The 21,649-nt window shown below is 45.4% G+C and overlaps 1 protein-coding gene across 1 annotated transcript in view; it reads left to right on the top strand.

Moving 5' to 3' along the window:
• Nucleotides 1-847: 847 nt before the first annotated feature.
• Nucleotides 848-21,649, top strand: part of JAG1 (jagged canonical Notch ligand 1) — a 35,953-nt gene continuing 15,151 nt past the window's right edge. The window contains exons 1-5 of the mRNA XM_065682322.1: nt 848-1,448; nt 2,369-2,674; nt 13,513-13,564; nt 18,993-19,247; nt 20,214-20,274. Of these exons, the coding sequence (XP_065538394.1) occupies nt 1,371-1,448; nt 2,369-2,674; nt 13,513-13,564; nt 18,993-19,247; nt 20,214-20,274 (752 nt within the window). The 5' untranslated portion in view covers nt 848-1,370. The remainder of the gene's footprint in view (nt 1,449-2,368; nt 2,675-13,512; nt 13,565-18,992; nt 19,248-20,213; nt 20,275-21,649) is intronic.

Consider the following 21,649-nt stretch of genomic DNA (forward strand, 5'->3'; position numbering starts at 1 on the left):
GTCCCGCAGGTAACCACTTGTTCATGTACCTCCAACCCTGCTCCTGAATAACGTAGCTGACAAACCGCAGAGCTCACTGGGCCGCGGGGACATGCATCTCCAGCACCTCTGGAAACGCTGCCTTCCCTGACTGAACAGCCTGGCGCTGCAGCTGAGGGATGCGCCCCTTAACCACGGCGGATTCCAGGCTGCGCGGCCTCCTGTTAAGTAGGGAATAACCGAGGGCGGCTGCCACCTCCGCGTCCCTCAGGGGAGCCGCTGGGCAGGGACCGGCTCAGGGTCTGCGCTTCCTCTCCGCTCAGGGACCGAGCACTCGCTCCCGGGCGCCGCCATCACCTCAGCGGTCCCGCCGAGGGCGCGCGCGCGCCCCCCGCCCTGTAACGGCCGCGCTGCCTCAGGTACCGCGGGGCGGGCGGGCGAGGCTTTCGCGGCTGCAGCGAGCCCAAAGGCTCCGTTCCCCCCTCACCCAGCCCCGAGGAGGAGAGGAGAGGAAAGCAGAGCCGCTGCTCCCGCTGCGCTGTCGGGCGAGCGGCGCCGCCGAGCGCAGCCCACCTCAGCGAGCCGCTGCTGCAGTTACCACGGGAGGCACCTGCGGAGCGGGGCTTCCTGAGGGAGGCGGAGCGGCGCGGCCGGCTGCGACCCGCAGGGCGGTTGCGGTCCGGCCACCTCCCTCAGGAGGAGCAGCCGCCGCCCGCGGCCCCGCTCCCGCCTGCGGCCGGCCCTCTTCTCCGCCTACCTTCTCCTCCTCCTCCTTCTCTCCTGCCGGTACCTGCCATTCCCCTCCTTCCTTCCCTCCTCCTTCCCCCCTCATGCATATGGATGGACGCATGCGCGGGCGGGCGGCCTCCCCGCCTGCCGCCGTGGGCTAGATGAAGCCGATCGGCGGCGGGGCTCCCAGACGGGCGGCCGGCTGCCGGGCGGTGTGTGTGCTGCATGTGTGTGCGTGTGTGTGTGTGCGTGTGTGTCTCGGGGGGGCGGGGGGCTCGCCGCGCCTCCGGCGGCCTGAAAGAAATAAAAGGATCGGGATAATAATCGCAATAATAAAAAAGGAGAGGGGGGAAAAAAAGAACAAAACGCAGAGGAAAGAAAAGGGGAAGAAAAGAGGGAGGCGAGAGAATAAGGAGAATAAAAGGAGGCCGGGCTGCTTTGCATTGAAGACCGGGGCGCTATTGAAAGCGCTTGAAAAGCGGCGTTGTTCGGCGCGGGTGCGCGCCGCAGCCGGCGCGGTATATTAGAGCGGGGCGGCGGCGGCGGCGGGCAGCAGCGGCGGCGGCACCTCCTCCTCCTCCTCCCCTCCTGGCCCTCCCCGGCCCGGCCCGGAGCGAGCGGCGGCCTGCAGGCGGGCGGGCGGGCAGCGCGGCGGCGGCGGCATGCGTGCGCCCCGGCGGGCAGCCGCGGCGGCGTGCTCCCTCGTCCTCGTCCTGGCGCTGCTGGGGCTGCGGGCAAAGGTACGTACCTGGGCGCCGCGCGTCCTCCCGGGACGGGCAGGGAGGAGGGGAGAGGGGAAGCTCCGGCGAGCCCCAGCGGGGCTCCCCGAGCCCGCCGCGCAGAGCGGGGAATTTTGCTGCTTTTCCGCGAAACGCGGTGATTGCGGTAGACGGGGTTGGGAAAACCCGAAGCTGAAGTGGTGCACAAGGCGCTCTTGCAGGGCTCCTCCAGCGGGAGCGGGGTTGCTGCTCCGCTGCGAACTTTGCTGTGCAGAGATGACAAACGCAGAAGTTCTTGCAGCAAGGCTTGTTTCCTTGGGAATAAAAAATGCAATTGCTGCAAAACGCTTTTTTATTTATTTGTTTTTCCAGAACTTTTTCCTTTTTTTTTTTTTTTCCCCGTTTTTTTTTTTCTTTTACCCCGGGCTCATTGCAGTTCTCCTGGGGTGACTAATGAGCAGGGTCTGACTCTCAGCTGGGCAGCCTTGAGCGGGGAGGTGATTTTCCCTGTCTCCGCTGCACCCTGGATTAGGCAGAGGGATTGCATTTCCAGGCTCTGCTTTAGCTCCATCGTTCTGTTGGGTTTGCATTTGTTGATAAGCTCTTGGTTCGGTTTAATTTTATTTCCGAACCATTTAGAAACCTTCCCAGTGTGTTTTTGGAGTTGGCACTTAAGGTTCTTTTTTAGCATTAATGGCATTATTTGGTTGGGATGATAGATGAGCTTTTCTCATGGATGTCTCATAGGGAAAAGCTTAGAGTGGTTGCTATATGTGCATTTTTAATACTATGTGTGTGCTTCTTGAAAGCACGCTTAAAATGACTTTGTCCTGTCTGCAGAGTTGTTGTAGGTTGTGTTTGCGAATAAAGTGAGGTAACTGTTTGTTTCTTGTTTCTTGTTTTTCTGTTTTCCTTCTCCGGTTCTTTCTTGGGATTAACAGGTGACTTTAGCGTCAGGACAGTTCGAGCTGGAGATCTTATCCATGCAAAATGCCAATGGTGAATTGCAAAATGGAAATTGCTGTGATGGCACCCGAAACCCAGGAGATAAAAAATGCACCAGAGACGAGTGTGATACCTATTTTAAAGTTTGCCTGAAGGAGTATCAATCGCGGGTCACTGCTGGCGGTCCTTGCAGCTTCGGATCCAAATCCACTCCTGTCATCGGAGGAAATACCTTCAATTTAAAGTACAACCGGAATAATGAAAAGAACCGGATTGTTATCCCTTTCAGCTTCGCCTGGCCGGTGAGTTGTGTGGCCTGCTCAGGCTCTGCTTCTGTTGGACGGTGCTGTTTGACATGGCCATAGTGAGCAGAGGGCTAACTTCTTGTGCAGGGGGAGAGGAACCAGGATTGGGGAGGGAGCATCTTGGCAAGAGCATCGGGAATCCGCAGCACAGAAATGAGTAAAATGTGGTGGTGTTTTTGTTTTTGTTCCCTGGGGCTCACAATGCGCAGCCTGTTAAATTTGAAAGTCAGATGTGCAGTGAGGGGGATCTAAATGGGTCAGGGAAGCAAACCCAGTATCTCTGCACTTTACGGCATGAATAAGTCCCTTGAGACTGAGAAGGTCAGAAGTTCATTTATTTTTTCTTTTTTCCTTCTTTTTTTTCCCCTCCCTTACCAGTGAAGTCTTGGGCTTAAGCCAAAAGAGCAGTGGGTTAGGGGCTGTAGAGGGATCCCGTGTGAAAAGTGTGTGTCATAGCTGGCCTCCTTCCCTGGAGCGTGTTTGGGAAGGCTTCCTGCTTCTCCCAAGGGGAAATCGCGCTGCGCTGCTTGGTGTTGATGGGAGCTGCTGTTGCTGCTCTTGGTGAATTAGTTGCCAGCTTCCCTGGGAAGCTTGCTGTGTTTTGAGGTACTTGCAGACTCTAGAAGTTACAGATTGAGAAAAAGGTTGGCCTTATCTTATGGTCCATTTTACCCACTCCTGACAGCACACCTTTTCCTGGCTGCTTGCCTCTGTGGTCCACAGATCCCGGCTTCCCCCAGCTGTGTGCAAAACTCGATGGCTCAAGGAGGTGGGGCTCTTTGCCAGGCACTTTCCCAGTGTTGTCTACTCTAGCAAAACACTGGTCAGCTTTGTAGGGTGGTGAAGTGGAGGACAGGTGACCCCTTCATTAGCTGAAACTGCTTTGTTGTTGGTCACATAAAGAACACCTGCTTAGACTTCAGTGCTGCTTGTTTCTTCTGGGGGATGTTCAGGAAGGTTGAAGCTTTCAGACCATCAGCTCTGCAGAGAAGTCCTTTCCTCACTGCACTGAAACTGAGGACCATCTTTCCAACCTGGCCATCACCCAGGACAGACTCAGATACAGGCTAAAGGGCCATAGGGCTTATGGACTTGGAAGGCTGCCACAGCCTGGGATGGCAGGAGATACATTGTTCTGTGCCCACCAGTGCTGCATGCAGGCAGGCAGGCAGAAACAGGATGACTGATCTGGTGGGGGCTCTTATGCACACATGACAGTTTGTTTTTCGAAGTGACTCCCTGGGATGCTATGGTTTGGAAGCTGAAAACTCCCAAATTTACACTCCTAAAACTTATATTTAGAGGTCACCTAGGAAACAAAACTGTTTTCTCCCCCTCCCTGTCTGCAAAGGTGCTGAGCAGACAGTTTCCCACCAACTGCCTTGGGATATGTTGATGCTCAGCAGTTTTGAAAATCCAGTCATCCTAACCTAGATGCCTAAGGTCATTTTTGTGAGGGGAGGAGGGCTCTTACGTGCACACAGGGGAGGGGTGAGTCTTGTTTCCTACCCTCTGTCACTATCACTGCTGGCAAGGTGGAAGCATGCGTAGACTTTCCGCTCGCTCCAAAGCTTGGCCTTTCCTAGTCAGATAAGGAATGGTTGCTGGCAGTGCCTGGACGGTTTTGGAGGGGGGAAAGCCCGCCCCATAAGCGTTCCTCCTCCAGTTGTAGTGTAGACACCCACTTCGTAGTCCTGCCGCCAAGTGCTGCAGGCAGCCATGTGTTCTTGAAACGTCCTGTGCTGCCTCCTGCCTGTCTCTGTCAGTTGTGCCTTCTGGAGCATTGAGGGCTGGAGAGGCGCAAGGGTGAAATCAAGCCTGCGTTTTGAAGGAGGTAGTATTACAAAGTACAATAGCAGAGTTAACAAAGGTATTCTCTGTTGGAAATACAAGTCCTTCCTTTCTTTCTTTGTCTTTTTTTCTTCTTCCCCTTACATGAAATGAGATAAAACTGTTATCAAATATGCCATCAAAGGGATAAAGGGCTTTGTAAAAATCTGAGGTATTTGAAGCTCTGCCAATGGCTGTAGTGCTTGTGTTGCAGAATTTGACTTTTTTTTTATTTCCAGAAAAGTCAGATTCATCGGGGTTTCTTTTTTCCCTTTTTAACTGTCCCCTTACCTGGCTCCAGTAATTGGAGCACCCTGAATCTGAAGATATGTATATAAGAAGATAGCTGAAGATATGTGTATGTCCCTTTTAACAGCCCTTCTCTTCATAGGGTTGGGAAGGGAAATCTGTGTGTAGAGGGTGGGCCTGGGGGGCTGGGGACCCTGGGAGAAGTTTCTTAAGCTTGCATCTTAGTAAAAGAAACGCTTCTATTGTCCTCCTGAATCTAATTGAGCACTGGAATCCTAGAGCAGCAGCAGCAGTGAAACTCCAGTGCAGCCTTTGAAATGTGTAAAACTCAACAACTTGAGACACTCTGGTTCCCAAGGCTGGGATTTTTGGAATAAACTTGCATATTCCTATGCAGGCATGCACTTTTTGAGACTGCGATGCTAGTCTGTTTGCAATTACCAAGCCTGCCCCCCCAGCTTTAACTTCCATAGGAGACAGCTTTTATGCTAGCCATTGTGACTTTCAAATGGCACTTGAACAAAAGAATATCTAATGTGGCAAAGCCCTTATTTGTACTAAAATTGTGTACACAAATCCTTTTAGGTATTTTGAAAGTTCCACAAAGTAGTAACTTAGCTCAAATCTGATGCTGAAATTTTAGATCTTAAAAGAATTTCTTTACATGGATGAATACTCTTGACTTTGGTAAAGGCAAAGCCAGTCTCAGTCAAGCTTGTACTAATGTGGCTTATCATGAGAGTTGGCTTTGAATACATCCAACTGAAAACTGCAGTAAAGGTAATAGGAGCTAGACCGGAATGTAAATCATATTGCACTTGAAAATTCATGCTCATCTCTGAATATGTATTGTTTGTGTCCTGCTGTCTGAGGGAGGCTTTTCTTGGATGCTCCAGCTTGAGTCGGTAACATTAAGAAGTCTTGTTGCCTTGACTTCTTTCAAAAATAAAACAAAAAACTCTCCTGATGTCAAGCTGCCCCCTTATGCTGTTCATGAGAAATAGTTATTGCTTTAAATTCCTTTATTCGTCATGCAGGAGAGGAAGAGAAAGAGAATGGTGTGCTTTAAATGTGTTGTGAGATTTGGCTTGTAGTTGTAATATGGGTTTGAAGTATTAAAGTCTTACTAATAACTTGAATGGTTTGCTCTTGTCAGTTTTGATATGTACCCCTGTGAGTAATGGGTTTGGAGGTGGTGGGCCATAAATTAATTGAAGTGATGGGAGGTTTGAGTAAGTTGCTAGGAGACAGGGCAGCAGACCAGCAGAAAGGAACTGGAGTGTATCAGAAAGCTGCCCCTGCAGTAGCTAGCAATTCTTCAGTAACTTGAAACAACAGTGATGATGATTTAGAAGAAGAAACACGCATAAGCTTGCTTCTTGCATTCGTTTTGAGACTTTAGTAGCTTCTTGATGGGCACACTTCGCTTATGGAGCCATAGAAAAGTATGGAACAAAAGAATTTCCATGTTCTACTTGTCAAAGTCTGTCTCAGCAAGTTTTGTTTCATGGTAGGCACATGCTTTTCTCTGACATAAATCAAATCTCTTGCCTTTCTTAAAGCATCCAAAGTGTGATGTGTGCTATTCCTTAAGGGAGCTGTGCATGAACTAACTTAAGCAAAGCTTAGCACTAAACTCCGCTTTTATATAAAGAAAGATCTTTTGGGGGTTTGGCGAGACTCTGAGTAAGAAGGAGGTCAAACTTGGCAATCCCTTTGGTATGCATAGCTCCAGTTTCAAACGGCTTGTTTATCCTGAAATTATGATCCTTGTAATTATTTAATATTGAGGCCAATTGCCCCAACACACTAGGAAACTACAGAGGTGGAAAAAAACTCTCAAGCATCTAAATGACTTTAGTGTAAAGTACAATTAAAAAGAGGTTTGAACATCTTTAGTTCAACCTTACTCTAAAAAATAGTTGGCCTTTTCCTTCTTTTAATGCCAAATCTTAGTGCTACTGGTTTCTGCAGACGTAAAGTATGTTTTCTGGGTAGGCATTGTTTTTTCTGGCTAGAAAGAGATAATGAAAGAGCTTGGTGTTTTTTAAGCTTCGTGAACTTTTTCACTCTGTTTTGACACAAGAGGTTTCCAAAATACTTATCTACAGCTGACGTTAAAGTAACAGCCTTCTGAATCCAAGAGAAAAATGTCACTTCATTCAACTGCCTTTAAAAAGAAAACAAACCCCAAACAACCCCAAAATCAGTAGATCACAGTCATAAGACTAAAGCTTTTGTTTTGATTTTGTTTTTCCCTCCTTCCAGTTAGCATTTGCTTGTACAAGCTTTCAGAAAGTTAGCTGTTGTGCAAGCTTTTCTTAAGGAAGCCTGATAAGTCATCTTGAAGCATGGGCAGATCAGAAGAAATTTTTATAATAACAAAACACATATTAACCAAATCCACACTGAGTCATCTATTGTTGATTAATAACTGAAGAACAAGTCTTCAGCACTCAAAGTGCAATGTTTTTCCTAGGATTACTATCCAAAATGGAGCTGAGAGTATTAAGTGACATCTGAAGCATAATTAGCATCCACAAGGCTGGTTTTTCCCAGGGCCGCAGAGAAGTGATGCATCTCTTCGGAGGTTTTGGACTTCTTATATGTTCTTAAGAGTTAGTTACTTTCCAGTCAGTTCAGAACTTCATCTTCCTGCTAAATCCATTTGACTGTATTACCCTAACATCTAAAAATAAATCCTCATCCTGCCTGCTCCCAGAATTTTTGTTCTTGTTATAATAAAGGGCTGCTCCAGTTTCACGTCAGTGGCAGCTGGATTGGACCTGGCACTGAAGCTTTCTCAGGCTACCTACATCCAGCACTGTCAGCTTGTTTATGCAGCTGGAAGTCTGCATGGCTGAAAATGAATTGCATAAAATTGGTGCTTTATGCTTAAAATTGTAGCGAACTCAAGGAAACTTACCACTTCATTGTGAACTGAAGGCTGCAGTAGAAGTGAACTAGTTCTGAAGTTGGCCCTTAGCTAATTGAGAGAGATGATGTGCCATGCAAGAGGCTTGCACACTTATACATGACACTTACTCCAGCTTTAGTTCTTGCGTCTGGTGCCCTGCAGCACATGCAGAAACCTTAAGCTACAGTTCTTAAAAGTATTTCTGCATAGGTAATACAAACAACAGAATTGCTTTTGAAAATTCAAACCAAACTTGCCTTTGCATTTCTGCTGATGAAGTTTTGTATGTTAATTGACTCAGTTCTAATAATTTTAGCTAGTAACCCATATGTCTTAACACGGGGAAAGATGTCAAAACTAGAAGCTGTTGCATTCATTTCTCCTTAGTCTGTGGAGTTCATGGTTCTGTGGTGACAATTCTGCAGCGCAAATTACTCTCATTATTCTTGTAGTATTCAGGAGAAACTGTAAAATGTGGATAGAAGTGGTTAAAGTGGTTTGTAAATAGTCAAGCATCCAGAGTCCTTTACCAGCTCAACCCAGTTCTTATGCACTTAGGTAAATAAGTAGAAAGGCTTCTTGTTCAGGCTTGCTCTATGTGAACCTGACTGTTTTGCTTGGCTGGCTGCTAGGTATTCTCTCTATTAACCTTGCCACCCCTTTGTAACTGGTGCATTTAATTATCAGTGGGATGCTTTAAACAGGTAGGGGGACTGATAAGAGCAGGTAATCTGCTTGTTGGGGGAAGGTTGAAAGCAGCCATTGACATTTTGGCCTACCTGCTAGTTTTTGACAAGTAGGGCTCCGTGAGAAAATAACTCTGTAACTAGATAAGGTGCTGATTAAAATGCTGTTGTATGAAGCACCCTGGTAACTGAGATTGCTTGAAATTGTTAGTTTAAATAGAAAAAATAGGGGAGAACTAAAAGATGCTATACTTTATTTTTCTTTTCCCTTTTTGTTTTAAAGGAGGGGAGGAGGGAGAACCCCAAGTTTCCCCCCTTTACCCCAGTACATTGTTCGGTTAATGCATGCTAGTTTTATGATTGGAATACGTTGTAGTCCGGCCACCCAGACAGAGGCATTGACTGCTAATATTAACCAAGAACAATAGTGTGGCCATACTGACTGCAGTGAGGATTACAGAACATAATGGGGGCCTATCCAAAAATAATGCTAATACAGGACAAGCAACAGGAAGCAGCAGTAGACTCAGCATTGCTCGGCTCCCAGACAAACCATGGACTTACTTCACACAATGGCAAGTTCAGCACATTATGTATTCACAGGATACTCATTATTCCAGCAGGCTTGCCAGATCAGAGATCAGCCTGGTTTGCTAGATGCTTAAGCTTATGCATAGTTTGGATAGCGGTGCGTTTCTGTCCTTCCGTCATTTGGCAGGAGGGTGGCAGTTGTATCGCGGAGACAGTCTTGCCTTTGGTTACTGGTTTGGCTTGTGCCAAGGCAGAATTAGGGAGAACATCTCTCCTAGAAGCTGCTAATAGAGTTAAATTTGTTTTCATGTCTTCTCCTTTATGTGGCAGTGAAGTGTTTACTTCACTAAGAGCAGTGAATGAACTACTCAAAGTGAAGACTAAAGGAACAGTGCGCTCTGTTTTCCTGTGGGCATGTTCTGATGAGGCGCTTGGCTGGCCTGCCTGCTGGAGGTTCAGCCTAGCTCTTGGCTGTGAGATTGTTCAGCTTGGACTTGTTTATATATGTGGGGTTGAGTGAGTGGCAGCTGTCACGTTAGGGTAAGGTGTTGCCTTATCCTTATGTGGGCTGGCCCAAAGAGGTGCTTCCTGACGATGTTCCATACCACAAAGTGTTAAGAGAGTTAGGTTGTTTTCTTTCTTTTCCCAAATATGTCTGTATCTCCTCTGGATGAGGAACCAGTTGTATTCATCTCCTTTGAAAGAATGTTTTGTTGTCAAAGTTGACTGGCTAACCATGGCATGACGTTGTGACGCATCTTATAGCATCATTGTAACTTGTCATGTGGCAGCAGGGGTACTCAAGTGAGAGTCCTGCTGACGTTTAGAGGAAGTGGTTTTGTGACTAGCTGTAACTCTGCTCAGAGACACCCTCTTCCCTGGCCCACATGTGCTTTGAAATACGCCTTAGCTTCCCTCTTCCCTATCTCACCCGCTTGTAGCTGAAAGGAGGAGGGATTGCTGTAGCTTTTGGCAATTTGCTGTGGCCTGCTGTGACCGTGTGCCACTCTCCTAGCCTTCTTCCCTAGGACACAAGGCAGGGTGCAAGCACCAACTGGTCTTCACAGCTGTGTATGGCTGGCAGAGTGTGAGGAGAGCAGTGCTGGGCTTAACCTGCTCTCCTTGTTTGGCAGAGGAGGAGCAGGCACAGCATTCAGAATGCAAACTTCCCACTGCATTTGTCTAGTCATGGTTTCACATGCTCAGCAAAGCTCTTGCATGGTTTAACCACAAGGATAGGAGGGAAAGAAGTTTGACTAGTTGCAACCTCTTTCAAAAAGGAGGCAGTCCTTTCCCTAATGAGCCTGATGTTTTAATCTTCTTCTGTCCCACTGATTCGCAGATTGCCTTTAGAAGGCAAAGTACAAAAACGCCTCTTTTGGGTGGATGTCTGGATGAAAGGAAGAAAGTAAACAAGCAGAGAGCTTTAAACACCTTCTGTTGATCTGGAGCTGTTAATATTACATTTAAATAACCAGAAAAGAGGTTGCATTGCCTGTTCAGACCCTTTATAGGGACAGTTTCTGATAGATTTCAGTGATTTCACAATCTGTCTTGATGTGTATCAAGACTAAATCCTGGTGTCTTCTCACTGAGGGAAACAGTTCTTGCACATTGGTGCTTTGTTATTTTTTGGAGCGTGAATTTAACCATCTCCATCCTCTCACAGCTTAACTCATAGAAGCTTTGCTTAAATTTGGCCATGCTGCCTTTCAGTCCTCTGGGCTGATCAGACAGTGGCTATTCTGAAAAGTGTGCTGGCTTGCTGTTCCTTTCAAGCTGCCTTTCCTCTCAAGCTAGAATCCCTGCCTTCTGGTCAAGCTCAGGTTTACAGTGGCTAATTGGGTGTGACTCCGGAAAATTCACTGCTGCCTCGTTGCCTAGGACATTGCTTTGATGGAATAAGGTGCATGATGTGGAATTCTTGTGTCTGGATATATATATTTATTCAAAGATGGGCAGAGGTCATCTATGGGCATGGGAAAGCTTAAACCTCCACGCTGTAAGTAGTCATTCCTGAGATATCTGAATTGTTGATCTATAGAGTGGGGATGATATGCACTTAAAAAAAATCTCAACAGTGCACTCTTTGTGCAGAACTGCTTTTTTCTGGGGAGGGAGGTTGGCTAGAGGTATGTGATGGTTGGATTGTTGAGGGGGGCTTGCTACTGTTGTGGGGCTGTGAGTGTCTGTGTGTCTTTTGTTTAGAAGTGTCCCATCTTGAACACAAAGTCTTGTCCTTTCTTGCCCCGTGCTGAGAGGGACAGAACCACGAGATTAAACTGCCAGTCTTTGTCTAATCCCTTTTCAGGACAGGGATTCTTCATTTAAAATATTCAGATGAGGTGAGAGGGTGCACATAGGAAACAGGGGAATTGCTGGGGTAGGTCTGTTCACCCTGCATTGTGTTTACATCCATCCAGTTAAGCAGAAGTGCCTTTTCTCTTTAAACCAAATCCTGTGTGGTGTTGGAAAGTGGTCACACAAGTATCTAGCAACAGTAGCACTTAAAGCTAGGATTCAGCCTTTCCTTTCCTTAAGGGCTAGGTGTGTTGGTAAACAGTCCTGAGAACCAACTGGGAACTGTTGCTATGAGTTTAGACAAAATATCTTCCAAAACAATTATGCAAGGCCGAAAGGAAAACATCCTTAACTTTATTGGAAGTAGTGCCACTTGCCATAATTTATTCCCTCTATCATAATACTTTTTTCGGGCTTGCAGGAACATGTTGTGTTTGTGCTTCTCAATGTTGGTAATTAAAGCAGTGAGGAAGCACCCAAGATAGAATGATCTGTGTCTGTAATATGACTTGAGAGTTCTATTCTGGTTTGGTTTTTTTTATCTCTGACTTGTGCAAGGACTCCTTAAATCTGCTTTAAGCAGTGTTAAATGATCACTAAAACGATAGCTTTTAGTCTGTTTTTAGCGTTTCTTTCAATTTGACAGACTTGGTCTAGAACAGTAACAAATAACATGTAACTTCTACGGAATATTAACCGAAAATGGTTTGGGCCAATGGAGCCTCTGCACGGGAGTTTGGGTGCATGTCTCAGCTTGCCCAGCTTTGCTTACTTTTGGAAGCATTTTCCCACAGTTATCAGTGGGTGAAATGGAATCCAAGTCTGCTTTGAATATGAAACATATTTAGGCTATATTGCAAGGCGGTGTCCGTCACAAAGTAGGTTTTCATTCTGAGGCTGCATGCTGTGTCCAGTCGTGAGAAAGCGGGCTGCTTCAACTCTCTTTTTTTTCCTCTCCTCTTCAGGAATTTGAGGTCTGCTTCCACTTGTGTCTTGTAGTAGCTTCCTCTCAGAGCTCTGTTTTGGTTTCTGTTACAGAAAAGGTGTTAAGCACTGCAGACCACAAATGAGCACACTGTGAGTGAGCGCAGATGCAATTAAGAAGAAATAAACCTTACGATACACAGCTTCTATGGCAGCGCACCAAAACCCGTCACGAAGAACTCTTATTTGTTCTATTAGTGTTCTGTACACCAGAAACATGTTACATTTATTGCATCATTTGTAGTTTGCATTATACGTTTAAAGTAATATTTTTCTTCAGCTTTCTGTAGGAGTGAAGGGGGTTGGTGGTGTTTGGTTTTGGTTTTGAATCATTCCATAAGTTTGGACAGGGCTGACTAAATGGCAGTTTTGAAAGATACAGCCTGGATAATAATATCTGAGTGGAGCTGGGGGAGGAGAAGATCTTTTAATGGCTCTTGTTCTCAAGTTAGGATTGAAGATAAAGGTGGCTTAGATGTAATAGCTGGCATCTTCCCAACCTATGGAGTCACTTCAGTTAGTTTATGCTTATGATTATTATTACTGGAGTGCTGGAGAGCTCATTGGCAGCTTAGTGTGTCTGTAAATGTGACACGGGGTGGATAGTGCCTCTTCCCCTTCCCTGCTCTTCCAAATAGTCTGATCTTCGCCTTTGTTTTACAATGCTTCTCTCTCACCCCACCCCCTTCCCATATCCATCAGTTCTTCCCTCAGTTACCTGATACTTGTGGGAGCTGCGATGGCCCTCGTGCAGACAAAGCTTTCAAAGGGGGTGCTGAAAAGCGGAGTCCCTCGAGATTGTGCTGTCAAGGCAGAGCCCAGTAATCTTAGCAACACTTCTTGCTTTCAGGATGGCGGGGGGAAGGGACATCAAGATTACTTTTCTGTAACTAAAATTCTTTTGAAGCTGTTTGGGAGGGTGGGGGGTTGTTTTTGGCTTTCTGGGGTTTGTGATGCTGCTTTGCTAGCCTGGTGTTTCCTGTCTTCCATGTGCAGTTCTTCCACACATGCTTTATTGTGGCTGCAGCACGGTGTCAAAGGCTGGGCTTCCTGGTTAAGTACATAAGATGCATTAATGATGACAAAGATGAGCTACCCAAGGTGAAAGGTCTTCTAAGTCAGACTGGATAAGGTGGCTTATGGGGATTCAAGATCATGTTTGTCTCAAGTATAATCTATTACCTATTTATGTTTTTAAGTATTCTAGTTTGGGGCAGAGACAAGGATTTTCCTTTTTAATTGAAATTTATGTTCTGGGTTTGATTTTTGTTGCTTTTTTCCCCATTTTTTTTTTCTAATGTATAGCTTTGAAACTAACTCTCATTTCTCTTTTGCAGCGATCCTACACGTTGCTCGTTGAGGCATGGGATTACAATGATAACTCCACTAGTAAGTATTCATTCTGCTGGTTGACTTAGTTCAGACACCTTGATCTCCTGTCTGTCAAAAGGCCTTTGGTTGTCTAACCAGCTCACTGTGAAGCAGAGCATGAGGAGAGGGAAAAGCTCTCCCCCAGACAATCCAGAGCAACTACTCCAGGCTCTGCAGCAGCCTGGCTTCCTCGTATTGCTTGTAGAGGGGGAGTAGTTTGCTCACCTAGGCACCAATGGTTTTATGCCTAAAAACAGTTGCTGTTAATTCTCTCTTTTTCCTTAGGTAGAATAAAAGCCAAGGGGTTTCTTTAGGGACTTTTGATTGGATTTTTCAGTTACGAGTGATATTTAGAAGCCTGAGTCTTGCTGACTTGGGACCTCCCTATAAACTATGTACTTCTCAAAACTGAATGTGCTGCTTTAAAAAGAAAACCATCTCCTAAGACTTACTACAGATACCCATCTGATGAGTGTAGATGAGAAACAGGAGTGACTACCAGCTCTTCCTTGGGAGTTGGATGTCTAGGAATTTATATTCAGGGGCTGAAAGGTATTTACCAGGCACCACCTGGTAGAGCTGGCTGGAAATCAAGGGTGGGAATCTTTCGCCTGGAATGTCTTTGGTTGGTTTCAGAAACTTTGTGCTAAGCTAGAGGAAGCTGTACGGAGTCTCTTGGCATATGAGCTGTTCTGCTTATTGTCTAGTGTTACTGAAGGAGGTGGGCAAAATTAGCTCTATTTTCAACCCGAGGCTTTAATAGTGTGTGGTAAAAGCCACGGGGGAAGGTATGAATCTGAACTCGTAAACCTGTGACACAACAAGCCTACTCCTTCAACAGAAAAGCACCAACGCTGTGGCCCATCTTCCACAAATCTTGTAGCTTCTTGTAGCGCACTTTGAAATGCCAGGTGACGGCCTCACAGTAGCAAAATGGACTTCATGCTTCAGGAAAGAAAGGCCTTATAGAAATGTGCACAGTGTGTGGTGTTGTGTTTTAATTGACGAAGGGTATAGTGCTTTGGATTGGCCTCTGAGTCTGAGAACTTCTCTGCACAGATCTCTTCATGGGTTTTTAATATACATGGCACGTCCTATCAGTTCCAGACAAGAAGCTGTCCAGTGCAGATGGTTCATATGAGCTGTCGGTGGTAGCCAGGGTTTGCTTTACAACCAACTACATTCAGTGCTGTTCAGTGTTCAATTCAGTGTGGAACCTGTGATTTTTGGGCCCTACCTCAGCTTTACCCAGCACCGGAAGACTTTTTGGCTCTTGACTATGGGGTGTTTTATGGAGGAGCAAAAAATAGCTTGCTGTATTAAAAATCGAAGATGCCTGAATTCAAAATGAAGGTCTTGTTTATAGTAAGATCTGAGAGGTTTTTCAGACTGGGTCTCTGTCACTTTTACTATTATTAGAGCTCATCTTTTTTCATGAAACAACTGCATTTCCAAAGCTGCACAATGAACCCTTTCTTTGCTTTCATGTGCTGGAAGTACAATTGTCTTTAGACAAAATTGCCTCATTTCTCAGCAGTGCATTTGACCAAGTGCAGACATGTTCTTACATATGTTCCTGATTTGCATTCCTACTCTAGCTTTGCTGTCACATATCCATCTCTAGGTCACTTCAGTCACAGTATTGCACAAAGCTTTGCCTTTGTGCCACATCGCTTTACTTACAGTCAGCTTTCCCATAGCTGAAGAGTAAGTCTTGAAGAGCTAGTTAAGGAAATCCTTAGAACTAGGCATCATATATAAAGCGATGAGGACTTTTTTGATGTCCAGGATTTTCTTTTGCACTAATTGCCACTGAATTGTAAGGAGTCTGAGACAGCTCTCTCTCAGAAAAGTGGGTTTAGTAGGCTTTGTGTGACTTCTCAATAGCTCTAGCATCCTCCGATCAATGCAGTCCTTAGGAGATCCTAGAGTGGATGCTTCCTTCCCCCCTCTACATTCCACTCCTCCTACGTTCCCTTTACCACATACTCTCTTGTCTTGCTTCCAAGAGTGGTTTGCAGTTAAATTCTGGCCCTGTTGAACTTGATGAGAATCACGCTTTGTTGGAGCCAAGATTCAACCTAAATGGTTTCCTTACTCTGGTTCTTGTCTAGATGCCATCTTGCTACTGTCGCTTCATACATAAAGCTACTGGGGCTGACATTGCATCTCAAACTGTGTCAAAGAGCTATTGTAAATTACTGGTATCAGTTGCATGTGAATTCCAGTTGGGCATAAGAGACTTCAGCACAATGTAAACTAAGCCATAGCTGGAAGTTGTCTGAAACAAAGACCTTCTAAAATAACTGTGGTGTCCTTGGCCACCCAAACTGCCTTGAGGAGTCTGGGCTTTTCTTCTTGTTTGCTTCCTGACAGTGCATAGTTATAATTTCCAGGCATTGGAGCACTGCAAAGCGAAGGTGGGCAGTCAGAACAGCTCATTTCCCTGTGCCTACAGCCTTTGATACAGTTGCCCACTGAATAAAGAGATTAATAGCTTTGAAATGTAGCCATGAGAAGTGAATGAAACCAACAAACTCTCTGACAGCAAAGTGCAGAGCGGGAGCTAAAGATGTACAGAAAGCCCCTCTCTTCCACTTCATCAATTTTGAATTGGGTAATGTTTCCTCTACCCTTTGTATCAAAGCACAGGCTTCTGAGTCAGCTGGTGTCAGAGGGGTTAGGAAGATAGCTGTCTCTCAAGCCTGGTTGTCTGCTGCTTTCTATTTACTTCGCCAGTCTGCTGCTTTGGGATTGCTTACTATAAAACTTGGAACACTGTTGGTGCAGGCTAAGAATGGAAGAGTTGTTGCAACAAAGTCTGGGTCAGCGCACTTGTGTAAGTGCATACTCACAGGCAGGAATAGGGAAGGGTGGAGAAATTTTCGTACAAGAAGGAACACGCCAATACTTCATTGTGAAAACTGTGGGTGACGGCTCATGGAAAGGGATCTTAAGCCTGTGAGACCTTACTTGAATTGAAATGTATGGTGGTAGCTTTGTAAGGCGTATCAAATGAAAGGCATTTTAGCCATGATCCAAAGAAAAATAGCAGCTGGCTTTCATCTGGGCCCTTAGAATAATAAAGTCCAGTGGTCTAATAAGGATGTTTCCATTTGAGTTCAGCCCGTGGTTAAGGGCTCAAAAGAGCCGATGGTTGGAGTGAGATGTTGTAGACATACAGCAAGGACATGCTTCCTAATGAGCTGGCAGATAGGGGAGGAATGATAGAGCACAGGCAAGAGGAAAGATCTCTTTTCCAAGGCGACTATTTTTCTGGTGCCAAGGACTGAAATAGCTGTCAGTGGTATGTTCCCAATGGGGAACAGGAAAAGGCTGGAAAAGCAAGAGAGAGTGAGAGTGTGCGTGTGTGTGTGTGTGTTTGGAGGGGGGTGGTTTACAAAACTAAATTGAGCGTCATTCCCCTTTTCTTCTCCCACTTGCAGGAGAAAAGGATAGAGTTGTTTTATTACGAGAAACAGGATGTCTTTATGCACAGAGTGTCGGTATTTGGGGAAATGCATTTGCTTTCCAACTGTGCTGTAGATCAGGGTGTAATCTTGGCAAGTGCAGCAAAGCCATCCCCAGCACGCATGAGTGGAGCTCTAATCGCCTGACTAGCCCTATTCAAGACGAATAGATATGCATCTGCTTAAGCACCTCTGAGAATTAGTCAATAATCTCGTTGATGAGATCTAAGAGCCTTACACCTGCACAGTACAGGACATGATATTGCTCTGGATAGACCAGTATGGAAAGTCCTTAGGCATCTACATGACTTGTGAATGGGATTTAAATTAATAAAGGCCTGCGCGCATTTGAAAGTCTTGCACATAGATGTGGGGTTGGGGGCTTAGTGCCAAGGAATAATAAAACCTGATTTAAATGGAAAATGGTATAGAACCAGAAATACCAGAAGGTGAATAAGAAGTTGCCCTTAATTTCACACTGTAAACACTTAATGAATGCTCTAGTCCCATGCCAAGGATACCCTAAAAATGAGTAAATGCTTAGTGTGTGTGTGTGTATTGACAGCGGTCTGTGGTGGTGCAGCGGGTGCTTTGACTGAGCTTTATTCAGAGCTGCAGACAAGCGGGCAGAATGGGGAATTGATAATGGGGCTTGAGAAGCCTGTTTTGGAAGTTCTTTTTGAAAGCTACAAATCAAAGGTCCTTAGCAAAGACATCTAAAAGTATTTTAGATGAAGAACTGCCCATGTGGCATCTTAAGGTTTATGTAGGAACTTCATTAATCTTCAGCTCTGCCTTATGTAAAATCCCCAGCCTTTCCTTTGTAATTGTTGGAAGAGCACGTTGGACATCAGTACATTTTAATTCTTAATGCTCAAACGTGCCAGTACTTCACACACCGCTTTCTAACACATCGCTGGCAAACTGCCCTTCTACCTAAGCTGCTTCTGTCACTGGATTATGCTCCCATATACAGAACAGGGCAGCCTGGTACTTACTGTTGTTTTTGTACTATGTCTGCAAGGATATTTTGGCTGTTTTATGATAAACTTTCACTTGACAGCCAAGTGCTTGCTAGCAGCAGGTCATAAGGCAGCATCAGAGCGTTTAAGTCACAGGACCTGGACTACAAAGTGAAATACTACAGATATATACAATGTTCTGAGCTAAGGTGAAGTATTATTATTTCAAGCCATAATTTAGACAGTTGTAGGGCTCTGAAAGCCAGGAGGCTTTTGCTGCAGCTAAATGTCAAGTACAAGGTCTAAGCTCTGAAATGCTCTATAGAGAGTACCCAGCTCTATAGCACACATAAGCAGTAATCTGAGTGCTCTGCTTCAAGTCGTGGTAGTCCTGAATTTTTAGTGTCAGGTAACATCTGAGGAGAGAACTTCTGTGGCATTTCTCAGCCAAAACCTGGTGAGGTCACCGATGTCATCTGAATGCCAGAGTTGCTGGGTCTGGATTTAGAGTTTACACCAGAGTCCCAGGAGGCTGCAAACCTTTAGCGATGCTTATGTTTGCTTTGCAGACATTGCTTTATTAGGCTATTGTAGCATGATGTTTTCATAAATACTCCCCTTAAAAACAAAACTAGTACCATTAAAGGAGAAGCGGGGAAAATCATGTCATGTACCAATCTGTTGCAGCTAGAAGTAAAAGCAGCTGGATTTTCTTCAGTCATGAACTGTGTAATTCTTCCTGGATGCCCTTATGCTGCAAAAGGGATAAGTGATTGGCAGTAACCTAGGAGTCCCTTTTGATTTCAGGCTTTGCTCAGTTTGATAATGCTGCATATGTGTTTCAGTTGATGGCTTGTAGCTCCAGGGCAGCCTTATCTTGCTCTCTGAAACAGAAAATTAATAAGCCCAACTAGCTGCCTTAAAGAGCCTTGCCTGTGAAGCTGGCGAGCTGTGATGTGGGAGGTAATGAAACCTAAACAGACTTTTAACTCTGACATCTCTTGTAACTTCTAGATCCCGATCGCATTATTGAGAAGGCATCCCACTCTGGCATGATCAACCCAAGCCGTCAGTGGCAGACCTTGAAACATAATGCAGGAGCTGCACACTTCGAGTATCAGATCCGTGTGACCTGTGCAGAACACTACTATGGCTTTGGCTGCAACAAGTTTTGTCGACCGAGAGATGACTTCTTCACTCATCATACCTGTGACCAGAATGGCAACAAAACCTGCTTGGAAGGCTGGATGGGACCAGAATGCAACAAAGGTGTGTGACGAATGCCTGAGCCCCAAATGAACAGCAGGCTTGGTTAGGATTTGAGTGTCTGGTATCCAGGTTGCAATTCAGTGGTCAGTTTGTGCAGGGATAATGGGACAAGAACTCACTCTTTACACAGAGCAGTAGGGGCAGGACTAGCTTCTGCCTTGTTTTAATATCTTGGAGAGGTCTGAGAAGTACTGGGCACTTAGCAGATGTGTTCTTTCTCTGATTATCCGCATCTTTGCCCTTGGGAAGAAAACCCAGCCCATTGACTTCAATGGGAGTTCTGCCGCTGACTTCAAAAAGGATTTCCCCTTTGGTGCTGAACTTCAAGACAAGCAGGAAGGAGAGACTTGTTTTAGAGCTGACCTGGCAAGTGTGAAGCTTTGGTGTCTGAAAAGTCCCAGGCTGTTTGTTCTACCTGAGATGGTTTGACATGTTTATTAGGGAATGGCAACTTCCTCACTAATTTCAGAAGGAGAAAGCAGGACTCTGAGCAGGAACAGACTATCAGCATGTCTTGCTGACTGAGTTTACCTGCAATTTGAATTGATGCCCATCTTAATATCTTGTCCAGAGATAAGGCTCAAAAGTAATTCTGAAGTAGTTGAAAGTTGCTTTGAATTTGATGTAAAGCCAGGGAGAGTGGACCAGTCCATATGCAAAAGACAGCAAAAGGAAACCTGTAGACTCAGAGTGACTTGAGCTCTCTAAGGCGAGGCGGTTTCTCTTGAATAGAAGCAACATTGAACAGCATTAGCTACGATTCCTCTGTGACGCTAGCTGATGGATTTCCCATCACAGGGAGCCACCTACCTTGGTTTGCCTTCCGGTAGGCTTGATACGAGAAACTTATTAAAACCTTGGATTTAGGAGGATTACAGTGCTGGTTAGAGATTAAAACATTCCCACGAGTGCGAAGATGCAGGAAGCAGGCAGCCTGCTAATACTTCTCTTTCTTTGTTTTAACAGCCATTTGTCGTCAGGGATGTAGCCCCAAGCATGGTTCTTGCACAATTCCAGGAGAGTGCAGGTAAATGCCCCCTCCCCCTCCTTGTTTCCCTCCATTCCCCCAAATAATTAAACAAGTGATGCTAAACACAATAGGACTGGGGAGGGAATGTGGTTTTGGAGTCATGTTTTTGACCAAGGCACATTATTCATGCTGACTTGCCCGGAATAAGGGGGGAGCAGGCTTTTAATGCACTGATAATTTTAAGAAGCTTTTGGTTTATGAAATGGTGGCACTGGTTGAGGTGGGGGGTATGAGATAAATCGTGTGAATGCTGCCTAATGAGCACTTACTAATTGTTTCTGCATAAGTAGTGCATATGTTTTGTGGGTACTTTCCCCCCCACAAGCCTGATTAATAGGCTTTTTCAACTACAAGCTTGAAGTACAGTGTGGCTTTTCTCTCCCCTTCTCCCTTTGTCTTTTCCCCCTCCCTCCTTCCCACCCCCTGGTTTCTTCCATCAGTAGGCAAAAGTCAAGCATACTTTAGAATGGGATTAGTTAAATCTCTCAGTTCCTTTACCATTGTGAGCCAGGCTCCGAGTGCTGAGAGGTTAATAGCTGGGATGAAATCTTGTCAGTAGGCTCTGATGAATGCAGAATTTTGCTCCCATGCTTTGAAGTCCGCTCTGTCCTGGCAAGGATACAATGAAAAGCAGAGTTTATCCATAACCCAGCAATTAGATATTTGGAATACAGCATATTTATGCAGCACAGGGAAACGTGCTGTTCCCTCCCTTACAACTAGAGGGTTAATGGATATGAAATGTGACAGTTCCTCATCAACAAACAGGTTGTAAGTTGCTGTGTATAACCCTTTATCGCGCCTGTTTACAGGTGATAGGGAAGTGAGGGCTCCTGAGGTTATGAGATATTGATGCTGAGTAGGAAGGGTTAAAAATGAAGCTTGGGAATTTGGGGATAAAACTCACAAATCTGAAGGAACAGAAAGCAGTTTTTTCTGCCTAACAAACATATTGGTGGATTCTCTGTTGCTGGAGACTTTAGCTTGAAGGGGGCTGCTTTTCTTTCTAGATAAGCTATAGTTCAAACAAGGACCAGGTCTGGTGTGTCTGACACACTATAAGAAATCAGCCTAAATAGACCCAGTGGTTCATTCTTTCTCTGTCCCTGTGGTCTGTGCTTCAAAACCAAAACACAAAGTCATGCAGGAATGTTCTGAAAGGAAGGTGGGAAGTAACTTCATCCTCTGCAAGAGATGTTGCAAAGTGAAAGTCAAGCCGCAGGATGGATGGGGCCGTTGTAGGTTGTGCAGTGATTTCAGCGTGTAGCAGTGCTGATATAAGCTGTTTCACCCTCAGAAGACCAAATCTAAAGCTTTTTTTAATTAGAAAAGGGAAAAAAGCCTCACAAGGAGTAGGAAGTATCGGGGGGCC

Source organism: Lathamus discolor, chromosome 5 (assembly GCF_037157495.1).
Source record: "Lathamus discolor isolate bLatDis1 chromosome 5, bLatDis1.hap1, whole genome shotgun sequence".
Classification (NCBI taxonomy): Eukaryota; Metazoa; Chordata; class Aves; order Psittaciformes; family Psittacidae; genus Lathamus; species Lathamus discolor.